Source organism: Pezoporus wallicus, unplaced genomic scaffold (genome assembly GCF_028554395.1).
Source record: "Pezoporus wallicus isolate ANWC-B61680 ecotype Strahan unplaced genomic scaffold, APGP_CSIRO_Pwel_v1 contig_5261, whole genome shotgun sequence".
Classification (NCBI taxonomy): domain Eukaryota; kingdom Metazoa; phylum Chordata; class Aves; order Psittaciformes; family Psittacidae; genus Pezoporus; species Pezoporus wallicus.
In genome coordinates, this window is record NW_026642423.1 from 575529 (window position 1) to 594996 (window position 19468).

Consider the following 19468-nt stretch of genomic DNA (forward strand, 5'->3'; position numbering starts at 1 on the left):
CATGCATCTTAAGATATGTAAACATCAAGACAATAGTCTGAATTGTTCTACAACATGTAGTGTTCTTTCTTGTTTTGTACTAGAAACAAAACCACATAAATCCTGCTTGACAGGATTTGAGACTGAAAGTGTGCTGGCAAAAGATCTATGTGCCTTGTTAAGTAAATTTACCAAAACCAAAGGATCCTCTTAGCTTATAAGTATGAATTATAGCAATATCATTAATAATTTTCAGAGCTACAATTCTAATCCCAAGCGCATTGCAACTTTTTATCCCCATTTAGGGTTTGTGATAATGGAGCGCACAGGTGAAAGCTCTTGTCCAGCAGTACATTATGAAGCACAGAGAGCTTTGAGTCCCAGTCCTTTGACCTACTTGCTGGATGATGCTGCCTTCCTTATATGCAAGAGCTTTGAAACTACACCACCACAGAGCACTGTGCTATCTTCTCTACAGCATTTCCTACCTATGTTTAAAGACCTATTTTATTTGGTCTTTCATTTAGACTCTTCTCTTCTGGGTGGACCTGGGACCTGTGCTTGAGCTAGCTTGTCTGATAGATGGACTTTGGACCAACAGTGTAGTTTGTGTCCAGCCCTATTTCCTCTAGCTCCTGATCAGATTCTCTGGATGATCCCTGTGCCTGATTCGTCTCCCACCATGTCTGGGATGACTGATGAACCTTGTCACAAGCACGCAGCTCTGCCTGCCATGTTCAGATGTTGTGTGGTTGTGTGCTGGTTGGTGAGGGCACTGCCTGTGCTGGGCTTGCCTGGGGCTCACCCCTCCTTGGAGCAGCTAGCCCTCTGCACTTTGACATGTCTAACTGGCCCGTGATCTGGAACACCTGCTGTTGAAAACAGACCATGACATCCAGGTATCAGACTGTCTTGTTTCTGCTGCTCCTGACATATTTATAATGAAAACACCATGTATTTCACTTTAAGAAAATAATGTAATTCTGTGTTGTTAGAGTCTAAAATCTGTGTCAGAAAAGGCAAAGCCATAAATGGCATATTTGGTGGGAAAATATTTTGCATAGTGTTGCCTAGTTTTCTCTGAGATTTCCTATGTCTTTCTGAACTTCTGGCATTCTCTTCATAGCCTGGGTTCTTGTAATATAGTAGAATACTTTTCAAACTGGAAAAGAAATCTCCTCCCCCTTAATTACACTGCAGCTGAAAAAGCTAGATTGATTAATAATGTTGAAAAACCCACAGCATCCTTATCTGCAGACAGAGCTCAAATATAGAATAAACTAATAGTTTAGTAGAATATGAGAATTTCCCATTTAGATGTCTTTCACCAGTGAAATTTTCATGTATTTATGTAGGCATTAAAAAAGGAAATCAGTGTGGGAAATATGTTTTCAGCTAATTCCTGGATCCATTTTATCCAAAGATTTTATCCAAAGATACAAACCAAGTTTTTCTGAGAATTTGTTTTCAAATGAAACTTCAAATACTTTGTAAGAACATGTCAAAAAACCCAACCTTTTTATTTTTGTTGAAATGTTTTTCAGAAGATCAATTTACCAAGTTTTAGATTTAGTTACAAAACTGAGTTATGGATACTTCTTAATCATTTAATAAGACATATAATAAATGTTCTATAGCCATTTCAGCAAAAAGGTTGGGAAATTACTCATACATCACTTCTGCAGTTTATTGTTAGCACATCTTTTAAGAGATCTCAGGGTAGCCCTGGCAGTAGCCTTTTAGAGGAGTGTAACAAAGACAAGCCCATAACTATCCAAACAGAATAAAAATCAAATATATGGTTGGGGTTTCTAGACAAGGAGGAAAATTTCCTAAATTGAAAGTACTTCCATGGAAGCTGTCCCTCTAAATAAGCTGTTTATCCCTATTTATAAGAGGAATTGTTGATCTAAGGAAGGCACGAGGACAGAGAATTCCAAACCAGTCTCCATGCAGGCTGAGGTAGGGTATGGTAATGAAACAGCAGTCTCGTGTGTTATGTATGTGTCAGAATTCAAATGTTCATGAAACAGAAGGTATTTAATGTAGAAAAATAAACTTCTTTATTGGTTTTCCACAGTGCCCGCCTTTCTTCCTATATGTGTTGCATCGATAAAGCTGTTACAAGAAGTGGAATAGACTCTTCTGTGTACTTTGATAAGTAATGCACTGTGGCAGGTGTCAAATTATTTCTGTTATAACTAAAGCTTTTATTTTCTTGCTCTGTAACTATGGGTAAGTCATCTCACTTGGGTGTGCCTCTTCTTTCCCAACCTATTGCCTTCTTGGCTTCTCTATGTCAAAAACAAAACAAAAAAAAACAAACCCCTGCTTAAGCTATCACCTGTTTTATACCTTGGAGAACTGGGAACTTTAGGTGACAGTGAAGTACTTTAATCTGTCTATTACAGTGACAGGCCTGACTTGCTATTTTACCTCTGATATTGTTAATACCTCTGATGTTGTTAAGATTACCTGTATCGTTTCCTCTCAGAGTCATCACTCTCCACCGTCAGTTTTGCAGTATTTATCCAAGCCATCTGGATGTATACGTATATTATGAGCATCCCCATCAGTCCTCGCTCTTTCTTCATGTACTAACAGTCTAGCTATAAGATTGAAACTTTTATTATTGCTATTCCCCAAATTGATTCAGCTGCGTTTTTTAACAAGAAAACACAAAGGCTTTTTTATCTCGTGGTGTTTTATTACTTGTTATGATATGACAAAACAGATTCATGATGGAGCAGACAGGCAGCATTTAGCAGAAAAACACCACTTCCTAGTTTTGCCTTTTTATGCCCTGGTGAATAAAAAGCTTCTTTCCCTCAAACTGTTTCTGATGGATTAACTCCCGGTGGAGATAAGTTTAGAACCTGCTAGGATCTTGTCTGGCCTAAGGGGAAATGAAAGGAAAGGCTGACGGAACTAGAGTCGCACTCTTCAGCTCCTTCCTATCAACTTACAAATAGAAAGGGCTGAGGAAGGTCTTGACAGTAGGGGTTTACAGCTCTTCTGTTTCACCACTCCTTGGCACATTGATTTCAGTATGATACTCAGAGGAGTCTCCTGAAGGCATCCATGGTATAGGGGTTCTGTTGAAGGAGGGTCTGCTGCTGAAATTTTGATTATATATCATGAGAGATTCTGGAAGCAAAGGGCAAATATCAAACTGAGGCACTTTGAAGGTCATCCGTTTGGCTGCTTTCTCAAAACCCCCATAAGGCATGGCAGTCCTGGCATGAGAAATACATGGAGTTAGTGAACACAGCATAAGTAAATGACAGGATTTAGAAAATAAACAGTCAGCATTATGTTGCTGTTGCAGTTGACTAGCCACAAATCCTTCCTGAGAACATATATGCATCCATTGCCTATGTACTAAAAAACAAAACCACCACGTCTTTGCGCCTGTGTACTTCCTTCACTCCTGTTGCATCAGTCTCTATTAAGTCATACACTTTTCATACCTGATGGTACCCCATACATATAGGAGGCAGAGGCTGCATTATTGCAGAAATGAGTGGGATTTGTGTTTGTCTTTGGTATTGATGTCCTGAGGCTATGGAAGTGGGTAGCAAAATTACATACAGAGGTTAACAGAATACTGTTGCTGCCCTAGAAATATTTGTAAAACTCTCAGTTCTTATCAGAAAGAGCAGGAAATTCTGATTCTTATCTGGAGTGCTGTGAAATATATGTTGTCTGTTTGTAAGTATTTTTCTAGAACTTTAAATGGCTGCAGTAATAAACAGTGGCAAGCTAAATCTCCCTGGTCAGATGGGGTGAGAAAGGAAGGGAAATAGGATTAAAATCCTCTTATGCAGCTGTATAGGTTTTCCGTTCATAAACTTTATTAAAATCTCTAGCTTTTTATGTATCTTCTCTTTGTAGACCTCTAGATGTTTCATCCATGGAAGACTGCTAAGCAAAATGGCATGTAGCTAAACCTTATTTACGTTGCACAAGATGGGAGGGCTATGGCCAGGGTTATTGTGTTTTCTCATGCTAAATAAACCAACCTGAATAACCAAGAAGACTTACCGGTTAAAAGACTTGTAATGGGGGAAATCAGCTTTGGGACTGTATGACAGTAAGTCAATGGTGAACTGACTTTTGTCCTCTGGGCTGATACCCATTGCTCGTTCCCAGGGAGAGATATAAGTTTTAAATACAGTGATTTTTTTGCCTCCTGACTTTCCATCTGTAAACAGAGGAAGGTAATACACTCCTGTTAGATGATGCTCAAAGTACCTTGCTTTTTTTGCGTTCTGCTACTGAAGTTAAGACACCAGCTTTATTTCCAGATTCTGAAACTGCTAGATCAAGTCCAAGAAGTTACGGTTAGATTTCTTGTAAAAGAGACTGGCATACACCACTTCTGACCTTATCCACGAAAGCAGGTGTGCCACTGTCTAAAAGCCACTCATCCAGGAATTTACATTAAAGCATATATTTGAAAGCTGATTTTTCATTCTTCTCCCTGGTCACTCAAATAAAAACCTCTTACCCCAAGAACCAGTATCCCTACCCTGTCACCTCTTTCACTACCTCAGGGGAAGCTTTATACAAGGCAAAATGCTATCTAATTTCATAATTTATTTCTTTCTTCTCTGTCTGATCATAGCAGATAAAACCCCTCCAGATCAACTTTACCATCATCATCAGATGCACCAAACAAAGCCCTGAGTATAAACTCCAAAACTAGACTCAAACTTTTCAGTTGACTCAAACTGACCAAAACCCTTTAACCATCATGTTTCAGGCTCTGTGTTGGTTTTGGCTAGAACAGTTAATTTTCTTCACAGCATCTAGTATGGGTCTATGTTTTGGATTTGTGCCGAAAACAGTGTTGATAATTCAGGGAAGTTTTAGTTGTTGCTGAATGGTACAGAGTCAAGGCCCTTTCTGCTTCTCACCACCCCACCAGCAAGCAAGCTGGGAGTGCATAAGAAGTTGTGAGGGAATACAACCAGGACAGCTGACGTCCCCTCCAACCAAAGGGATATTCCATACCTTATGGCATCATGGTCAGCATATAAAGCTGAGGGAAGAAGAAGGAAAGGTGGGATGTTGGGAGTGATGGCATTTGTCTTCTGAAGTAACCGTTACGCATGATGGAGCCCTGCTTTCCTGGGGATGACTGAACACCTGCCTGCCAATGGGAAGTGGTGTGTGAATTTATTGTTTTGCTTTGCTTGTGTGACTTTTGCTTTACCTATTAAACTGTCTTTGTCTCAACCCATGAATTTTCTCACTTTCAGTCTTCCAATTCTCTCTCCCATCCCACCAGGTAGGGGGGAAGTCAGCATGGTGCTTAGTTGCCAGCTGGGCTTAAGCTGTAAGAGGGTCTTGGCAACTCACAACCATCTTTACCAATGCCTTCATTCATTCTTGAATGTTCTAAAATGATCATCTCCCTTGCCTCAGTACTTCTATAAATTGACATTTTCTTTGTGATTACATGAACAGACATTCATATTTTCCCTCTCCTGAAACAGAATGTTAGAGACAAATTTGGCTCAAACACCTCAGAATGTCTAAAAGCAGTTGGAAAATACGACAGGCTCTCTCTCTGGAAGTTGAAATCCTGTCAATGACAGAGCTGCACTTTGGTGTTCAGTCACATGCTTCTGGGTGCTTCACTAAGCAAATGAGCTTAGACAAAAGTTTTCATTCTGTGTGCCTCTTTTCTTTTTCCCTCCCTTCCAATTCTGTATAATACCCCCTTGCTAATAAGAGCATTGGTTGTGTATTGATATATAGCATGCTTTTGAGATACTTATCCTTCATAAGCCTTAGAACTCCTGAGCAATAACTTCTGCTTAGCTTGATTAGGGCTGATAGGAATAATAGGTTAATGGAGTCAGGCATTCTGGTGCTTTAATGGTGCTACAGTTTGTGTTGGAAACAACCTTATGAAGTAAGTGGCGAAGAATGAGTATTACCAGTCTTAACTGAAATTTTCTTACTTACCACAGCTGCTTTCTTTGTTTTGCTTATTTTATTCAAACCTTGAGAAATCCTAGGCTTTGGTTGCAGAGAATTGCAGACATGTACAACAATCTTATTTTCATTAAAAAATAAAACCAGCTATCTCCTTCTTTCTGTGTGAAGGACTGAAACAAAGTATTCTAGAAGTAAATTGATTGCTAGGTTTGAAAAATAAAGGCAGTTGGGATCCATTTCTGCAGTGAAAACTACAGGATGATATTAATCCTCCCTCTCCCTGCACGTAGAAGTAGGGTAACAATGGAGAAAAATCTCCTGTAACAAGGCATATACTCTACACAGTTTTCTTTTCCACAGATATGGTCAGAAATGTAAAAGCAACTTTTGATACAAAGTGCACATGCTTCCAGAATGTAAATGAGCTACCTTGGATTTTACAAGTCACTCATTTGGTCACTTATGACAGTGATTCCTGGTTCCCAAGCAAATTTACTTTTTGTTGTAAAATCCCATAGGGACTGCTAAAATAATGATTTCATCTGCTGATTCTCATACAAGACTAAATTCAATGAAAAATACTTTTACTAGTAAAGGTACTGCTTCAGTAGACCAGTGGTGATTACCAGATAACTTTTACAAATATGCAGTTCCTTTCTGAAGGTTATCGAGAAAGTGCTGTTTGTTTAGATGGAAACTTTGATTTGAAATCAGGACTCATATACTCGAAACTGATGTGTTGGGTCAGACTACTGAGAAAATTGCTCCAGTGATGGTCAGTGTGAAACCCTTGAAAGGAAAGAGTATGAAATACTGGCATACTGCTCTATCAACCTTAGGAGCTCATGTAATAGTTAGGCTTTCTATAATTTTTTTGGTCCAGTCAAGGAAGGTATTTCTGCTTCTTGCATATGATTAAGCAACACAGAAGCACGCAAACAAAACTGTCAAGCTGAGGGCAGTTCCACTTTTCTAGATTTTGCAATGGAACTTAGTTTGGAACAATTCGTGTTTTAGACAAATTTATCTACTTGTCCCTAGGAGTAGGGTTAGCATGAGCTCTGACAGCTTTAGCTGTTTCTTAGTCCTGCAGAGAAATACTTGCCTTTCTCAGTACCATCACCTCCTTCTCCACCACTTCCAGCTGATTCCCCAGCATGCTCCCCTTTGCTGTCCCTAGCGCCGCCTTTGCTTCCAGGCCTAGGAGGAGCACCAGGATACTGCTGCTTATTGGAGCCATGCTGTCCAGCTGTCACTCCTCCTACCATCCTCCCATGGGCATAGCCTTGAGCATCTTCACCGTAATGCCCTCCTGGTGTGATGAACTTCTGAAAGTGATCCTAAGGTAAGAAAAAAAGAACAATAGGAATCCCTGTTACAGGACATGGTCCATTTACATTTCAGAACATGAACTCCTGAGTCTCTGTAATCTGACCAGTTTTGTGTCTCAGTTACAAAACCTTGTGGCAGAACTTTATGTGAGTTATTGTTTATATTACGTATAGAAGCAGTTGTTGAACAGTAAGTTGTTGAACAGTAGTAAGGACAAAGGAAACACACCTTTTAATGGACGTCTCACAATCATTTCATCAGGGTGAGAAGAGAGCAAGCTGTGTTTTGTCTCCAGCAGTGATCAGTATGAAATACAGGAGGAAGGGAATGGAAATGCAGCTTTACCAGAGCAGGTAAAGGTCCAGAGAGATACTTTTTACATAGGAAGTGTTTTCATGTCAAGATTAAGATAGCCCAGCAAAGTCAGTGTGGTTGTAGTGTGGGAGCTAAGTGTTACAGGGCAGCAGAACAACAGGGTACCTGTGACAAAATAAAAGCCTGAAAGATGACTACCCACGTGTCTGTTTTCCATATGAAGGAAGGTCTGCATGGGTCAGGATATTTACATCTGCGGGATTGAAGAGATAGCAGCCTGGAAAAACATGAAAGATGTTCTGGACACCACAGGAGGAAAATGACAGGAAGAGTATTGCATATAGTAATACATGCATAAATGAACCAAATCTAACCAGCAACAGGGTAAGAAAGCAAACTGTGTCCATCACTAAAAGCAAGTTGGTCTTATTTGCCAGGCCATCCTCTCTGCCAAGTCCAGGATAGAATCTGCACAATCCCTGTAGTACATAGTGAAAGAGCAAACAGTCAGTGCATGATTTATACACCTTTTGGTGCCAGCACAAGGTCCTGGTTTTGCACACCAATTTTAATAAATACTTGTGGGGAACAGGAACTGACAGTATGTTCAGAAAAATACTTTATGTATTGCTCATAAACAAGATCAAATCTTGACTCCTATCAGATATAAAAAAGTATCTCTTATGTATGTATTACAGCCCACATGGATGTATAATAAAAGTAACTTGGGTTATGCATCACATATGTTTTTTCCTGTTGGACTAGGGGACTGGCTGTAGATGCACAAAGATGCAACAAATATACAGATGAAGTGAATGAATCTGTGGTTCCTTGTGCTGTGTTTCTGCTTGAATAAATTCATCTCAGGCAGTTAATGGCAGACAAGAGTGCCAACCTCAGGCCTGGCTCTCAGAGGGTTAAAACTTTCTCAGGACTTTTACACCTAGTACAGTTTAGCAAAAAAGACGCTTTCCAGGCTGTAAACAGGCTTCCAAGGCCAGCTGTTCGGTCAGCTAAAAATAGATGAGAAGTGAAAACCCCACAAGGCTCAAGGCAGAATTATTTACCCTGAGTTCCCTGTGTCTCCAGGAGCAGTGTCCAGGGTTTCACAGCAGGTCACCGGGCTGCAACCCAGGCAGGCAGCCAGCTGCAGGCTGAAGTGGCAGAGCTGGTGCCCCCAGGGCCTTTAGGGACTGTCTGTCCTCCTAGCTGTAGGGAATTCCCTTTTTAGGAGCAGAGGGATAATGTTCCCCTGAATGTCAGGAAGCACTGAGAGGAGAGAGATTGTGAACACTAAGCTGTTCACAGGAACCAGTAGGGCAATCTGTTCAGTTATGCATGAGAGATATGTAGCTGTAAAAAGGCAAACTGAAAGAAGGGTATTTTGAGGTCTAGAGGTCAAAATGAGGTTATTCTTAAAATGTTAATATGTATCCAAGGTTAATGCTACTAATTTGCTCAGTAATTTCAAAACAGGATTTGCATCTGTTTTTTTTTAAGTTTCACCCATGCTCTGTACCCTTCCAGATAATTAAATGCTTATTTATCTTTTCCTCTGGTTATTTATATGCACTCTCCTGGAAAAAAAAAAAAAAATAAGGTCATGAAACATCAGCATAACATGCAATACAGTAAAAAGGGCTGGTTTGATTTTCTACATAGCAGTATTTGATTTGACCAGGAAGGAGCATCATTGTCACCTGGTGTTATTTAAAATTGCAGTATTATCACTAAAGAGGAGTGAATTTTCTCTGAAACACAAGGTTTGCCTCAGGTAAGCCACACCTAAATCTTACTTAGCTGCAAATGAAATTAATTTGATTGGTCTCAGGATTCTTCATGGACCTCCTGAGAAAACATCCTGTGTTTAGCAAACATCTCCATTTAGATAGGAAAGACCCATTTTCTATGTAATAACCCAGTCTACCCCCTTGCTAGAATAAAAACATGTTTTTCTTTAGTTTTGGCCTCCACAATAGATTGTCTTAGCTCAGATTAGCAGAGGACAAAGACAAATTAATCTTTTTGAAATCTTTAGTAGATTAAAATGAGCTCATTCCAACAGAGGAGAGCTCAGGAGCAGCAGCCTCAAGCAGGAGTCTCAATGTAAGCAAAGCTGGGTAGGTGCAGCTCTGTCCTCAGTACTTACATCATGCCTCTGCTCAGTGTATTCAGAGTGAAACAGGGCTTACACTCGAGGGGAATGTGTGTCTTGAGCCATTGCTAACAGTATGTGGAGCTTTTATGTATATGCATATTTACATCACAAAACCAGCCTCTCAGTTAGGGTTGATTGACCCTGTTGGTAGAAGTCCCAGGAGAGAAGCCTAGGCGTGTGTAAACCACCAGAATGTCAACTGAGAAGGCTAATAACCTTCTCTATTTGGCTCTGGGGCAGATCACACAGTTCCTTCCTGGTATGGTCTGCCCTGTCTGCATGTTACTGGGATGTTATCCAGTCCCTGGGTGTCCCTATATCCACTTTAACAAGGGAACAAATGTAGTAAGTTTGTGTGATGTTCCCTGGGTTGGCTAAACAAATTAGGCTCATGTCTTTGAAGTCTTTAGTGACAGCAAGAGCCTGATCCTGCAGGCTGAGTGCCCAGATAGATGAATTCTGAATTCTCTGGAGCTACTGCATGTGCCTCATGAAAAACAGATAATGAAAGATGATCCAACTAATGGAGCTGAGATCTCTAAGCATCTCAAGGCCCTGACGTCACTGCAAGGCAGTCCCCAGGAGGAGACACTGTGTGCTTCCCATCAGCTCTTGCTGTGCCCTAAAGAAAATGATTGAGGCCACCAAATGTGTTTCTATTTCCACCTCACTGATAAAGAACTTCCCAAAGATTTGATGCCTATGTGGTTACTAACACTTCTGAAGTTACTGTGACTGAATCTTCTCAGTGACAGCCACTCAAATGCTCCTTAACAGTGGGATGGGAGGTTTAAAATTCAGACACTTGGAGAGTCTCAGAGACTTCCTACTGTTTTTATCAAAGTCTGTGCCTTGGTCCTGGAAACCTATGATTGACTTTATAAAAAAAAAGAAAGAAAAGAAAACAGAAAAGAAAAGAAAAAAAAGAAAAGAGAAAAGAAAAGAAAAAAGAAAAGAAAAGAAAAAGAAACCTCAGCTGTATCTTAAGCTTTTTTTTTTTTTTTAAGCATGCTGCCCTCAGAGGCACAACAGGTTGAGCTCTTGGTTTCTGTTTCCAGGTCTACTTCTGACTTAAAGTTTAATTTTGGGCAAATTATTTTTTCATCTCTATGCCTGAATTCACTCACCTAAATAATAGGAATTTTTATCTAATACTGCCCAAATCATTTATATCTTATGTGTATATTTTATATCATCCTTGTGGCATTTTCTTTGTGGATGAAAGAAATTGAGTTTCAGAATTTCAGCCAGCAGTTTTCTCACAGTGCTCCAGAAACAGCTATGGAAAATAAAAGGCTCTTCCTCTCTGTCATTTTGCTGTTTCCACACCAGTCATTTTTCAAGTAAAAAGGCATCAGACTTCATGTTCACACTTACATGGCTTTGGGTGTAGTTGGGGCCTCTAGGTCTTCTGCATTAATTCATCTGCAGCACAACAAGTCTCATTTTGTTAGAAAAGTTACATCTCAGCTGGTTCACTCCACTTAGATCATAACCTGAGACCCTCTCATATCTCAGTTTAGGAGTTAGGGTAATAATGAGCAGGGCTGTAAAGCTGGGAAAAATAGTTTCACACGATCTTGATGTGTTTGAAGCCAGATAAATTTAACATTATGAAGTGGGGAAAAGGTCTGTGAACTGCTGATCTGTTAATTGCTGAACTGTGAAGTAGGATTTAGGAGACCAGGAGATAAGACTGAGACTCTCTTTATGATTTTGGGTAATCCATTAGTCTACCCCATGTTTCAGTTTCAGTGTTAAAAAATTAATGTAGCAATTTCCTTCATGCTATAGTTGGTCAGATGCTACAGCAATAGAGCACATAGCAAGGTAGGATTTCTTCATTGTCTTTAGCCAGTAGTTAAGTTGCACCTTGCAGCTCCACAGTGAGGTTGATAGTGTCCTCTGAGACATGGAGAGAACCACTGTTCAGTGACACGTTGGCACAGCATGGGGTGAGGATAAGAAATCCTTTTCATTTATTAGACAAGGCTCAGCAAAGCCCAGCTTCTCCAGCCCAGCAGCAAACAATGAGGGTGTCACATAAACACTCCCTGTTTGGCAGGGTATCAGTGTGCTAAAAGTGTCAATCTCAGTCTTCCCAAAAAACATCCCCTTGTATTGTGTATTTGCAAGAGAAGAGGGTCACAGCATCAAACACAGCTGTACAGTATGTAATGCATTTCACTTTGCTCATGTTGGGAATGGTCAGTCCTTTTGTCTGTGTGTTTAGCTACAGTTTGCCTTTATGGATGGAGCTGCACTAATGAAAGACTGGCAGGTTTTCACTTTTGCATAGAGCTGGTCTGATGCTCATGCACACACAACATATGTGTTTTCTTTGCTAAAAGTAAAGAGAGTGATCTGATTGTCCAGTGTGGTTCTTTGGCTGGAGGAGAAGGAGGAGGAGAGAAGCAGGAGGGTGGATCAATGACGCATGACTGCTGAGATCTTCTCCCTTGTGTGGAAGGTTTATGGCTATGGCACAGGCTATTCTGGAACCCCTTATATGGTTTTGATTTATTTTTAATAACGTTTCTCTCTGTGTATTTTTATATTACATTACCTTGCTGTTAAACCTTTTTCTTTTTTTGAGGGAAAAACCCCAGTCTGTTCTGAACCCCAGACCTTTCCTGTTCTGTTTTGCTAAGTGTGTCTGAGAATGTTTTAAGACAATTAAAAATCTATGATATAAAAGCAGTAAACACACCACCAGCTTTAAATCCCTTCCCTGTACCACAGCTTTAAAGGCACAAAGACTTCTTTAGGAGCAAAGGATGTGAAAATTAACTGGGAGGGGGAAGTAACTGGAAGTAGCACTAGAAATTCTTTACTCTGCCATTATCTTCCTCCCACAGTTTCCTTTTGTTTAAGCTTTCTTTTCTGCATCTGCCTTTGAGCAGAGCTAGGAGCAAGAAAGGAAGGGAACAGAAAGCTAATCAAACATTACAATCAAAAGGGCTTTTAGATAAAAGTTATCTGGTGCTAAGGTCAGGCACTGTCCTGGTGGTTTGGAAGATAACAGTGAGGCTACAGATCTGTTGCCTTTACCTGCCCAAGAGCAACCAGCTCTCAGAGAGGATGGCTCAGTTGCTGCAGTCACTCAGCTTTTCTTCTCACTGCTCTGATTGCCAGCAAAGATGCTAATTCATGCTGGCTGTGATGATGACAATAGTTATCCATGGCAGCAGTGGATGCAGCTTGGCAGAGTCCTTGCACAGAGCTCACTGGGCAGCTAGCAAATGGTAACAATTATGTTTGTGATCCTCCTAAACTGGTTCTGTGCACAGACTCTAGGGCAGACCAAAGTCTTCCTGAAATGACCAATGGAGATTTGTTATCTGTATCATAAAACAGAGAAAAGGTAGCCATGCAAGTGAATCATTGAGGATTTTAAAGCAGATTATCAGCTGCTGTTTGGAGACCATGCCTTTGTTCTCACATAGCAAAGCCGTAAAGAAAATCCTAGGCTTGTTAGACTTTTGTCTAACACCCAAATACATTTATCCAAAGCACAGGATCTTACAGTCTTGCTCAAAGAGCTTGGGAGCAGAGGTGTTCTTACAGAACAAAGGGAGAGACTGACAACAGAAAGGGTATGGAGTGAAAGGCATGGGTGAATAAACAAAGTAGGAAAAACCGCTAACACAAATGAAGCATTTGTCATCAGCCTTTGCAATGTCAGTCTTGGAAGGACCTTGTGCACGTCCAGTTTTGAGTCAGTTTGTCCCAACTCATTCGCTTTGTATTGCTCTGATTGGACACCCTTAAATGACACCCTCAAATTTTTGAAACTTTGAACTTTTTCTTCTCTCACCTTATTATTTAGAACTATAGACTCATAGAATCAACTAGGTTGGAAAAGACCTTTGTCTCACTCTTCCTCACTGCAGCAGATTCTAACATGAACTTGGCTCTCATATGTTTTAGGAGATCTGAGATTGCTGAGTATTTATAAAAATAATGTATTTTTCTAGGATTTTTATCTGAAGAGTCCAAAGTTCAAAACACGATTCATTCTCGCATCCTTTCAAGGAGTTACCTCACTGAAGAGATGAAGTACCTAAAGCACAAAGAGATGAAGAAACTGCCCGAAGTCTAACAACACCGGATATGCTTGCTGTATCTTTGGTGTGTCATCCCTGATCTGTAAGCTGAACTACTGTTGTGATTTTAATCACATTTTGTCTTTCAGGCATCTTTCCACTTCCTGCTTCCCAAATTGTCATTTTTAGAAGTGAACTACAAAGATTTACTTATTACTGCTTTTGAAAACATAAAAAAAACCTGAAAAATAGGAGTGAAACATAGCATGCTTTTGTTTAGCAGAACATTTTCTTCAGCTTGACTTTTACTGTTTTGCTTGAGTATCCTTAGACTGGAAAATAGATGCCATAAAGGAGCAAAATGACACCAAATAAATTTTAAAAATCATCAGAAGACAAGATGCTACATCAAAATGCATATATAGCCTGAAACATTTTCTATTTTTTTTAACAACTTCTGCCAATCAAGTGAAAGGAGAGTTGTATTTGTAAAAGGTTAAGTATCTTCAGAGGACTTTACACCAGCAACAAGCTGTGTAGAGAAGTTCAAAGCTTAAATAACAGTACTAACTCATGGGAAAGGGGGCAGAGAAGAAAGGATGTCTGAGTTTATACACCATATCTGATAGGAAAATACTTTAGAAGAAAACAAGTGTAGCTTCTAGCAAATAAACTGAAGATACTGCAGTATCAGGTTAGAGGTTTCTGTCTGAGTTTTCATTTATGGAACTTCCTGCAGAAATGAGCAAAGGACTCTGCCCAGCCGGAAGCATAAAAGTGTATCATAGGCTAAAAATAGAATCACAATTACGGGAGCTAGAGTTAGACATGGATGGATCATTTCCATATTGGAAAGAAGAAATGGAATAGGTACAGAAACAATTAGTCCTGCCCTGTGCAGCTCTGAACACCTGCCAAACATGCAGTCCGCCTTTATCACTCAGTTCTGAATTTTCTCATGCTTCTGTATGTCCGATACCAAGTATTTGCTGAAGGAAACTAATGCTGCTGCCAAAAGGAGATATAACTGTGTGTTTATATAATTTTGGCTTTTTCCTGCACTAGATATCCCTTCCCCATGCTCCTCCCTCCATTTCGGCTCATGCACATTCAGACAGGTGAGCCTGGGCACACTCCATTCCTGTTTCCCCTGGGTGTATGGGGCAGCTTTTAAATTTTTATCTCCAACTTACCACAGAATTGTCAGTGAAGGCATCAGGGTTATTCTCATAAATGAACTTCTCCACCCTCAGCTGACGTAATTTGAACATCTTGGATCCTTTGTTAGTGAGAAGAGAAAGCTCTTCTAGCATCACATCTCTGGGGGTGCTGATCTTCTTCCCCAAGTTCAGCTTAGACACCTCTTGTGGCATGACTACAAAACATGGAATGGGATGCTTTAGGAAGGGCTCTGGTCCAAGTCTCTTGTGCATTGCTTCCCAGCATCAGTAGTGACTTCAAAGGAGACAAATTAGAATTCTCTTCTAAATTAAGTTTTAGGAAATAACATATGCACTAAATTTTTACTTTGATGTCACATATATGTAGCATGGGTATAGATGGGTGGAATTTACTCTGGACTGCAGTCAAAGCAAATCGGAACAGAGAAGAGCTGCTTAAGGGTGGAGCTAGAGGCATGTGTCCCACATCTGAAGCTCCTCAGTCAGTGCAGCAAGATTCCTTAGAATTATCTCAAAATGCACCACTGTCTTGTCTGGTTGCTTCCTACGTGCACCTCCCTTCATAAAGAATTAGATGAGTAGCAGTCAGTTCCTCAGATTGGGCTGCCATATAATAAATAAAGACAACTGTGGTGTGCTTTGGTTTAAACATTATCCTGAAGCCATGGCAAGATTCAGTGTTATTATATCTGTTTGTTTGTTTGTTTTAAGGAGAATTTTTAAAGGGAAAAGTAGTTGAAATTCTCTTCAAGTCTTAATATGCCAGTGGTTCAGTAAGTCCTTTCCATTTAATTTGATACCACCAATTCACCATCAAAACAACAGATTAAAAAATGTTTATTGTAAAAATCTTGCAGAAATGCAGTTAAAGCTTTTCATTCAGAAACACATAACTTTTACGAGGCTTTCTTTTTTCTGTATTGACCAAGGTTAAGACCACTTACGCACTGTTGCATTTCATTTACAACACAGAATGAATCTCCATCCTTAAACTAGTACAATATTGGTATAAGCCCATTTATTTCATTAAACATTCTCTGAAGAAATATTTTTTTTAGGAAGCCGATTTTATATAGCACTATTTCATAGCACATGAGGAAATGGCTTTTAACTGAAAATTGGATTTTCACTTATTTGTTTACCTGAATAAAGGATTAGGGCTAAACAGAAAAATATATTCCTGTACCCTAGCAAAGAAGTCTCTACAGCCCTTTTTGAGGGCTGCAGAAAGGAGCAACTTTGAAATGATGCTTTTCAAAACCCCTAAAAATCTTCTCCATGCTGTCAAAAGTAAAGAGAAGATAAGGATATCACAGTTAATTAAAAGTCACCCTACCTGATACACAGGTATTCTGTAGAAAGAAAAGTGTCCCAAGTTATATTCTTCCTACTGTATTACCCCCTGTAAGAAACAGACTTTTTCAACTGATGAGTTCTGGAAGAGTTCTATCACACAGAGGAAAAATAAATTAGAGACAAAGCTTATAAGAGAGATAATGACATAGAACATAACTAGGCTCTGCAATATTGATTCACATAGAAGATGATGTTCCCTTTCCATTTACACTGGTGTACCTCCAAATTAATGCTGCAGGAGAATATGAGTTTACAAAGTGTGATGTAGGTCAACATTTAACCTGAGTGTGTGTACAATGCTTTTGAACAGTAAATTTGAAAATGTGATGTGACTGAAGGCTGAGCTTCAGTAATATTTGTGGCTCTGCCTCCTGATATGTTCACTGCATGTCTTGCTCTGGGAGCTCAGTCAGACAGTGAAATTTTAAAGGCTGAAATTCAGGTTGAAAGCCAAACAATTCTCATGTGTGCAGTTTTGCATATCTTACCTTCTTGTGTCAGCTTCCCAATGAGTTTAGTGGACTTTTTCCTTTTAAGAGGAGCAGGAGTCCCTGCAAGGGGCATTCCCACAAAGGGTTCTCTGCTTTGCTCTAAACACACAAGGAAATGGAGAATGAAACACTGGAAACTTATTTCTTGCCTCTCTTGTAGTTGCCATCCTACAGTTACGAGATACACAGCCTTCCTTTTATACACAGGTTCTTTTCTAACCCTTCCACATGAAGGAGCTAGTGAGTGATATCATCCTATACAGAATATTAGCAGCCAATTGTGGTGTTCTCTGAGGGCTTAGCGTTATGACATAAAACATAGCAGCAGATCACAGCACAAGCATTGCTTGTGTCATATAGCATTGTAATCCAAAGTAGGCATTTTATTTGCAACATGGCAGTCTCCCAGGCCCACGTGTGCCACAGTGGTAGTCTGTTGTCATCCTGTCCTGCACTAATAGAATGTCAGTTTGAAAATTTGCTTTATCATACCATATTATAATACCATGCAGTTATCATTACATGGTAATCGATATTTTAGTATAAGGATTTTGAATCTGGCCATGAGTTATTTGGGAGCATTTTGAATAATGTGCAAGTTTGTTTTGATATTTAGATGGTACTATTAGAATTAGAATAGGTATTCATAAAACCACTAGACTGAAAGTTCTGAAAACAAAACAGCCAAACCCCTAAGTAATTCTGTCTGCTATGACTGCTACTGTTTTGTTATGCAAGGGCTGGCGGAGGAAGGCACAGGCAAACTTGATAAAGGAAAAGTTCACCTGATTCATTTGAAGTCACTTGCACCTATATCTTATGTATTGATCATACATGTATCATTTGGAAGGGGAAAGGAGGGAAAAGGGAGATTTCTTCTGGTGCAGTGTTCCCCATTTCTGTCCCCAGATAGAATGAGAGTCCTGTACTCCAAAGTCAGGGAAAACAAGGAGAAATCTCAGCAATTCCACTTGAGTAAGCTTCTCAGAGTCCTTCTTGGGGGATTATCACACATAATGTAAGTAGGGCAAATGTCTTGCCTTCCCTTCAACACTGTCTATGCCCAAACAACAACATGTAGGGGGACAGATCCTCACCTAATACAGTACAAATGAAAATGACCAAAACCCTTTGGTTTCAGCAATAGCACTAATTAACCATCTCTGTCCTTGTGATTCTTCGCACTTTAATTTCTTAAAATTTCAGAACTGAAGACACTGAACTATGAACTGTATTTTAAAACTAGCAAGCAAACAGTTGGCTGTATGAGTTTGTACATGGTCCTTGTTGTTGTGCTCAAGACATTTTTATCTCCTGTGTATTTTGCAGTTTCATTCCACCATTGCTCCTTTTGCAACATGATTTTCATGTGATGAGGTGATGATAACTGCTAAAAGGAGCCCAGGCACAGCAAATCAGCTCCAATCACATTGACAAATACTCTCTTGAATTAGTTTTTCTTTCAGATTTCCAAGATTTTTTTGTTTGTTTTTTTCTTTTACAACAAGATGCTGTCTATGTAGCTCACATCATAAAAGAGCCCATCCTGGTGTATTCCCAAAGCAAGCGTGAGCAGGTGCAGCCATAAAGCACGTGCTGCACATTCTCCTCGAGCAGTCGGACATCTGCTTGGTTATGTAAAAGAAGCAGGCCCTGCTTGACAGGAAAGGGGCAATGCTGCCAGGAGGCAGGGGCGTGGGAGGTTGTGGCCCATCTCATGGGTCATAAAACTGGCAAAACAGGGAAATAATCTGTATTCCTCAAATGTGGACTCCCTGGGGCAAGGCAGAAAATGCTGGCCCTGGTGGGGAGCTGTGCTCCTCTAGAACACTCATTCCCAAGGATCAGCGAGAGCAAGCCTATCCCATTCTGCTGTTCTCCTTCACTAATACAGCAGGACTGGGGAGCGGAAAACCTGCTGCATGCAATTAATCTAGCATACGAAAAGGGGCAGGAGTCTTTCATTATGGACAGGTTCCAGAGTTACACTAGGACTGCTGCTCTTTCAGCCACCCCACCACAAATAGACTGCTGGAGCTTCAGTCCCCATCCTCCCCAGTATCCCACACATAAAGCCAGGGCCACAGTTATCTTTTTCTCCCCTGAGCTCTACCGTTGATTCAATTCCTCTGCATCAGTCTTTGCAGCAGTGATTTGCTTGGTTTTGCTGCACGCCAGACCAGTCTTTACCCTCTCCAACACCTGCTCCAAACTATTTTGCTACCCGGTCAACTCACCTCAGGTTTGCAGTGCCAGGTTCAGGCCAGCTCAGGTGCCTGCCCCAGAGCTTGGCAGTGGGCTGCTTCCTCCTAGCCTGTTTCTGGGTGCTGCTGGGAGGCTTGTCCAGCAGCCCTGCTCACCCAGGGTGCCTGGGTACAGGCAAACTCTGCCCAGCACAAAGTGTTGATGCGAAGTGCTGTGAATTTGACTCCTGAAGGCTGCTTGCACAGGCATCCTGTGGTTATTAATAGCCAATGGCCCAGAGGGAAGGGTCTCAGATAGCACTACTGCCATCCCTGAGGAGAGGGGAAAGGAAAAGGTTGCTCCTCAGGTCTCCTGCAGTCACTGCCTCAGTTCCCAGAAAGACCAGTCACTCCATAGGTGCCTCACTTCTTCCTCCTCTCTTTTTAAATCAACATATTGGTTCCCTTCCTCCTTCCA

The 19468-nt window shown here is 40.5% G+C and overlaps 1 protein-coding gene across 2 annotated transcripts; it reads right to left on the minus strand.

Annotated features, from left to right (window-relative positions):
- Positions 1-2591: 2591 nt before the first annotated feature.
- On the minus strand, positions 2592-19241 carry MYOZ1 (myozenin 1). 2 transcript variants are annotated; one of them, XM_057430312.1, is made up of 6 exons: positions 19045-19241; positions 16805-16906; positions 14973-15154; positions 7034-7268; positions 4024-4183; positions 2592-3215 (listed from the first exon to the last, which is right to left on the minus strand). In XM_057430312.1, the coding sequence occupies exons 2-6, from the start codon at positions 16878-16880 to the stop codon at positions 2984-2986; spliced, it is 885 nt and encodes a 294-aa protein (XP_057286295.1). In that variant the 5' UTR covers positions 16881-16906; positions 19045-19241; the 3' UTR covers positions 2592-2983. The 2 variants fall into 2 exon arrangements, with proteins under 2 accessions (XP_057286295.1, XP_057286296.1); XM_057430313.1 differs by lacking the exon at positions 16805-16906 and having other exon boundaries at positions 19045-19239.
- Positions 19242-19468: the final 227 nt, after the last annotated feature.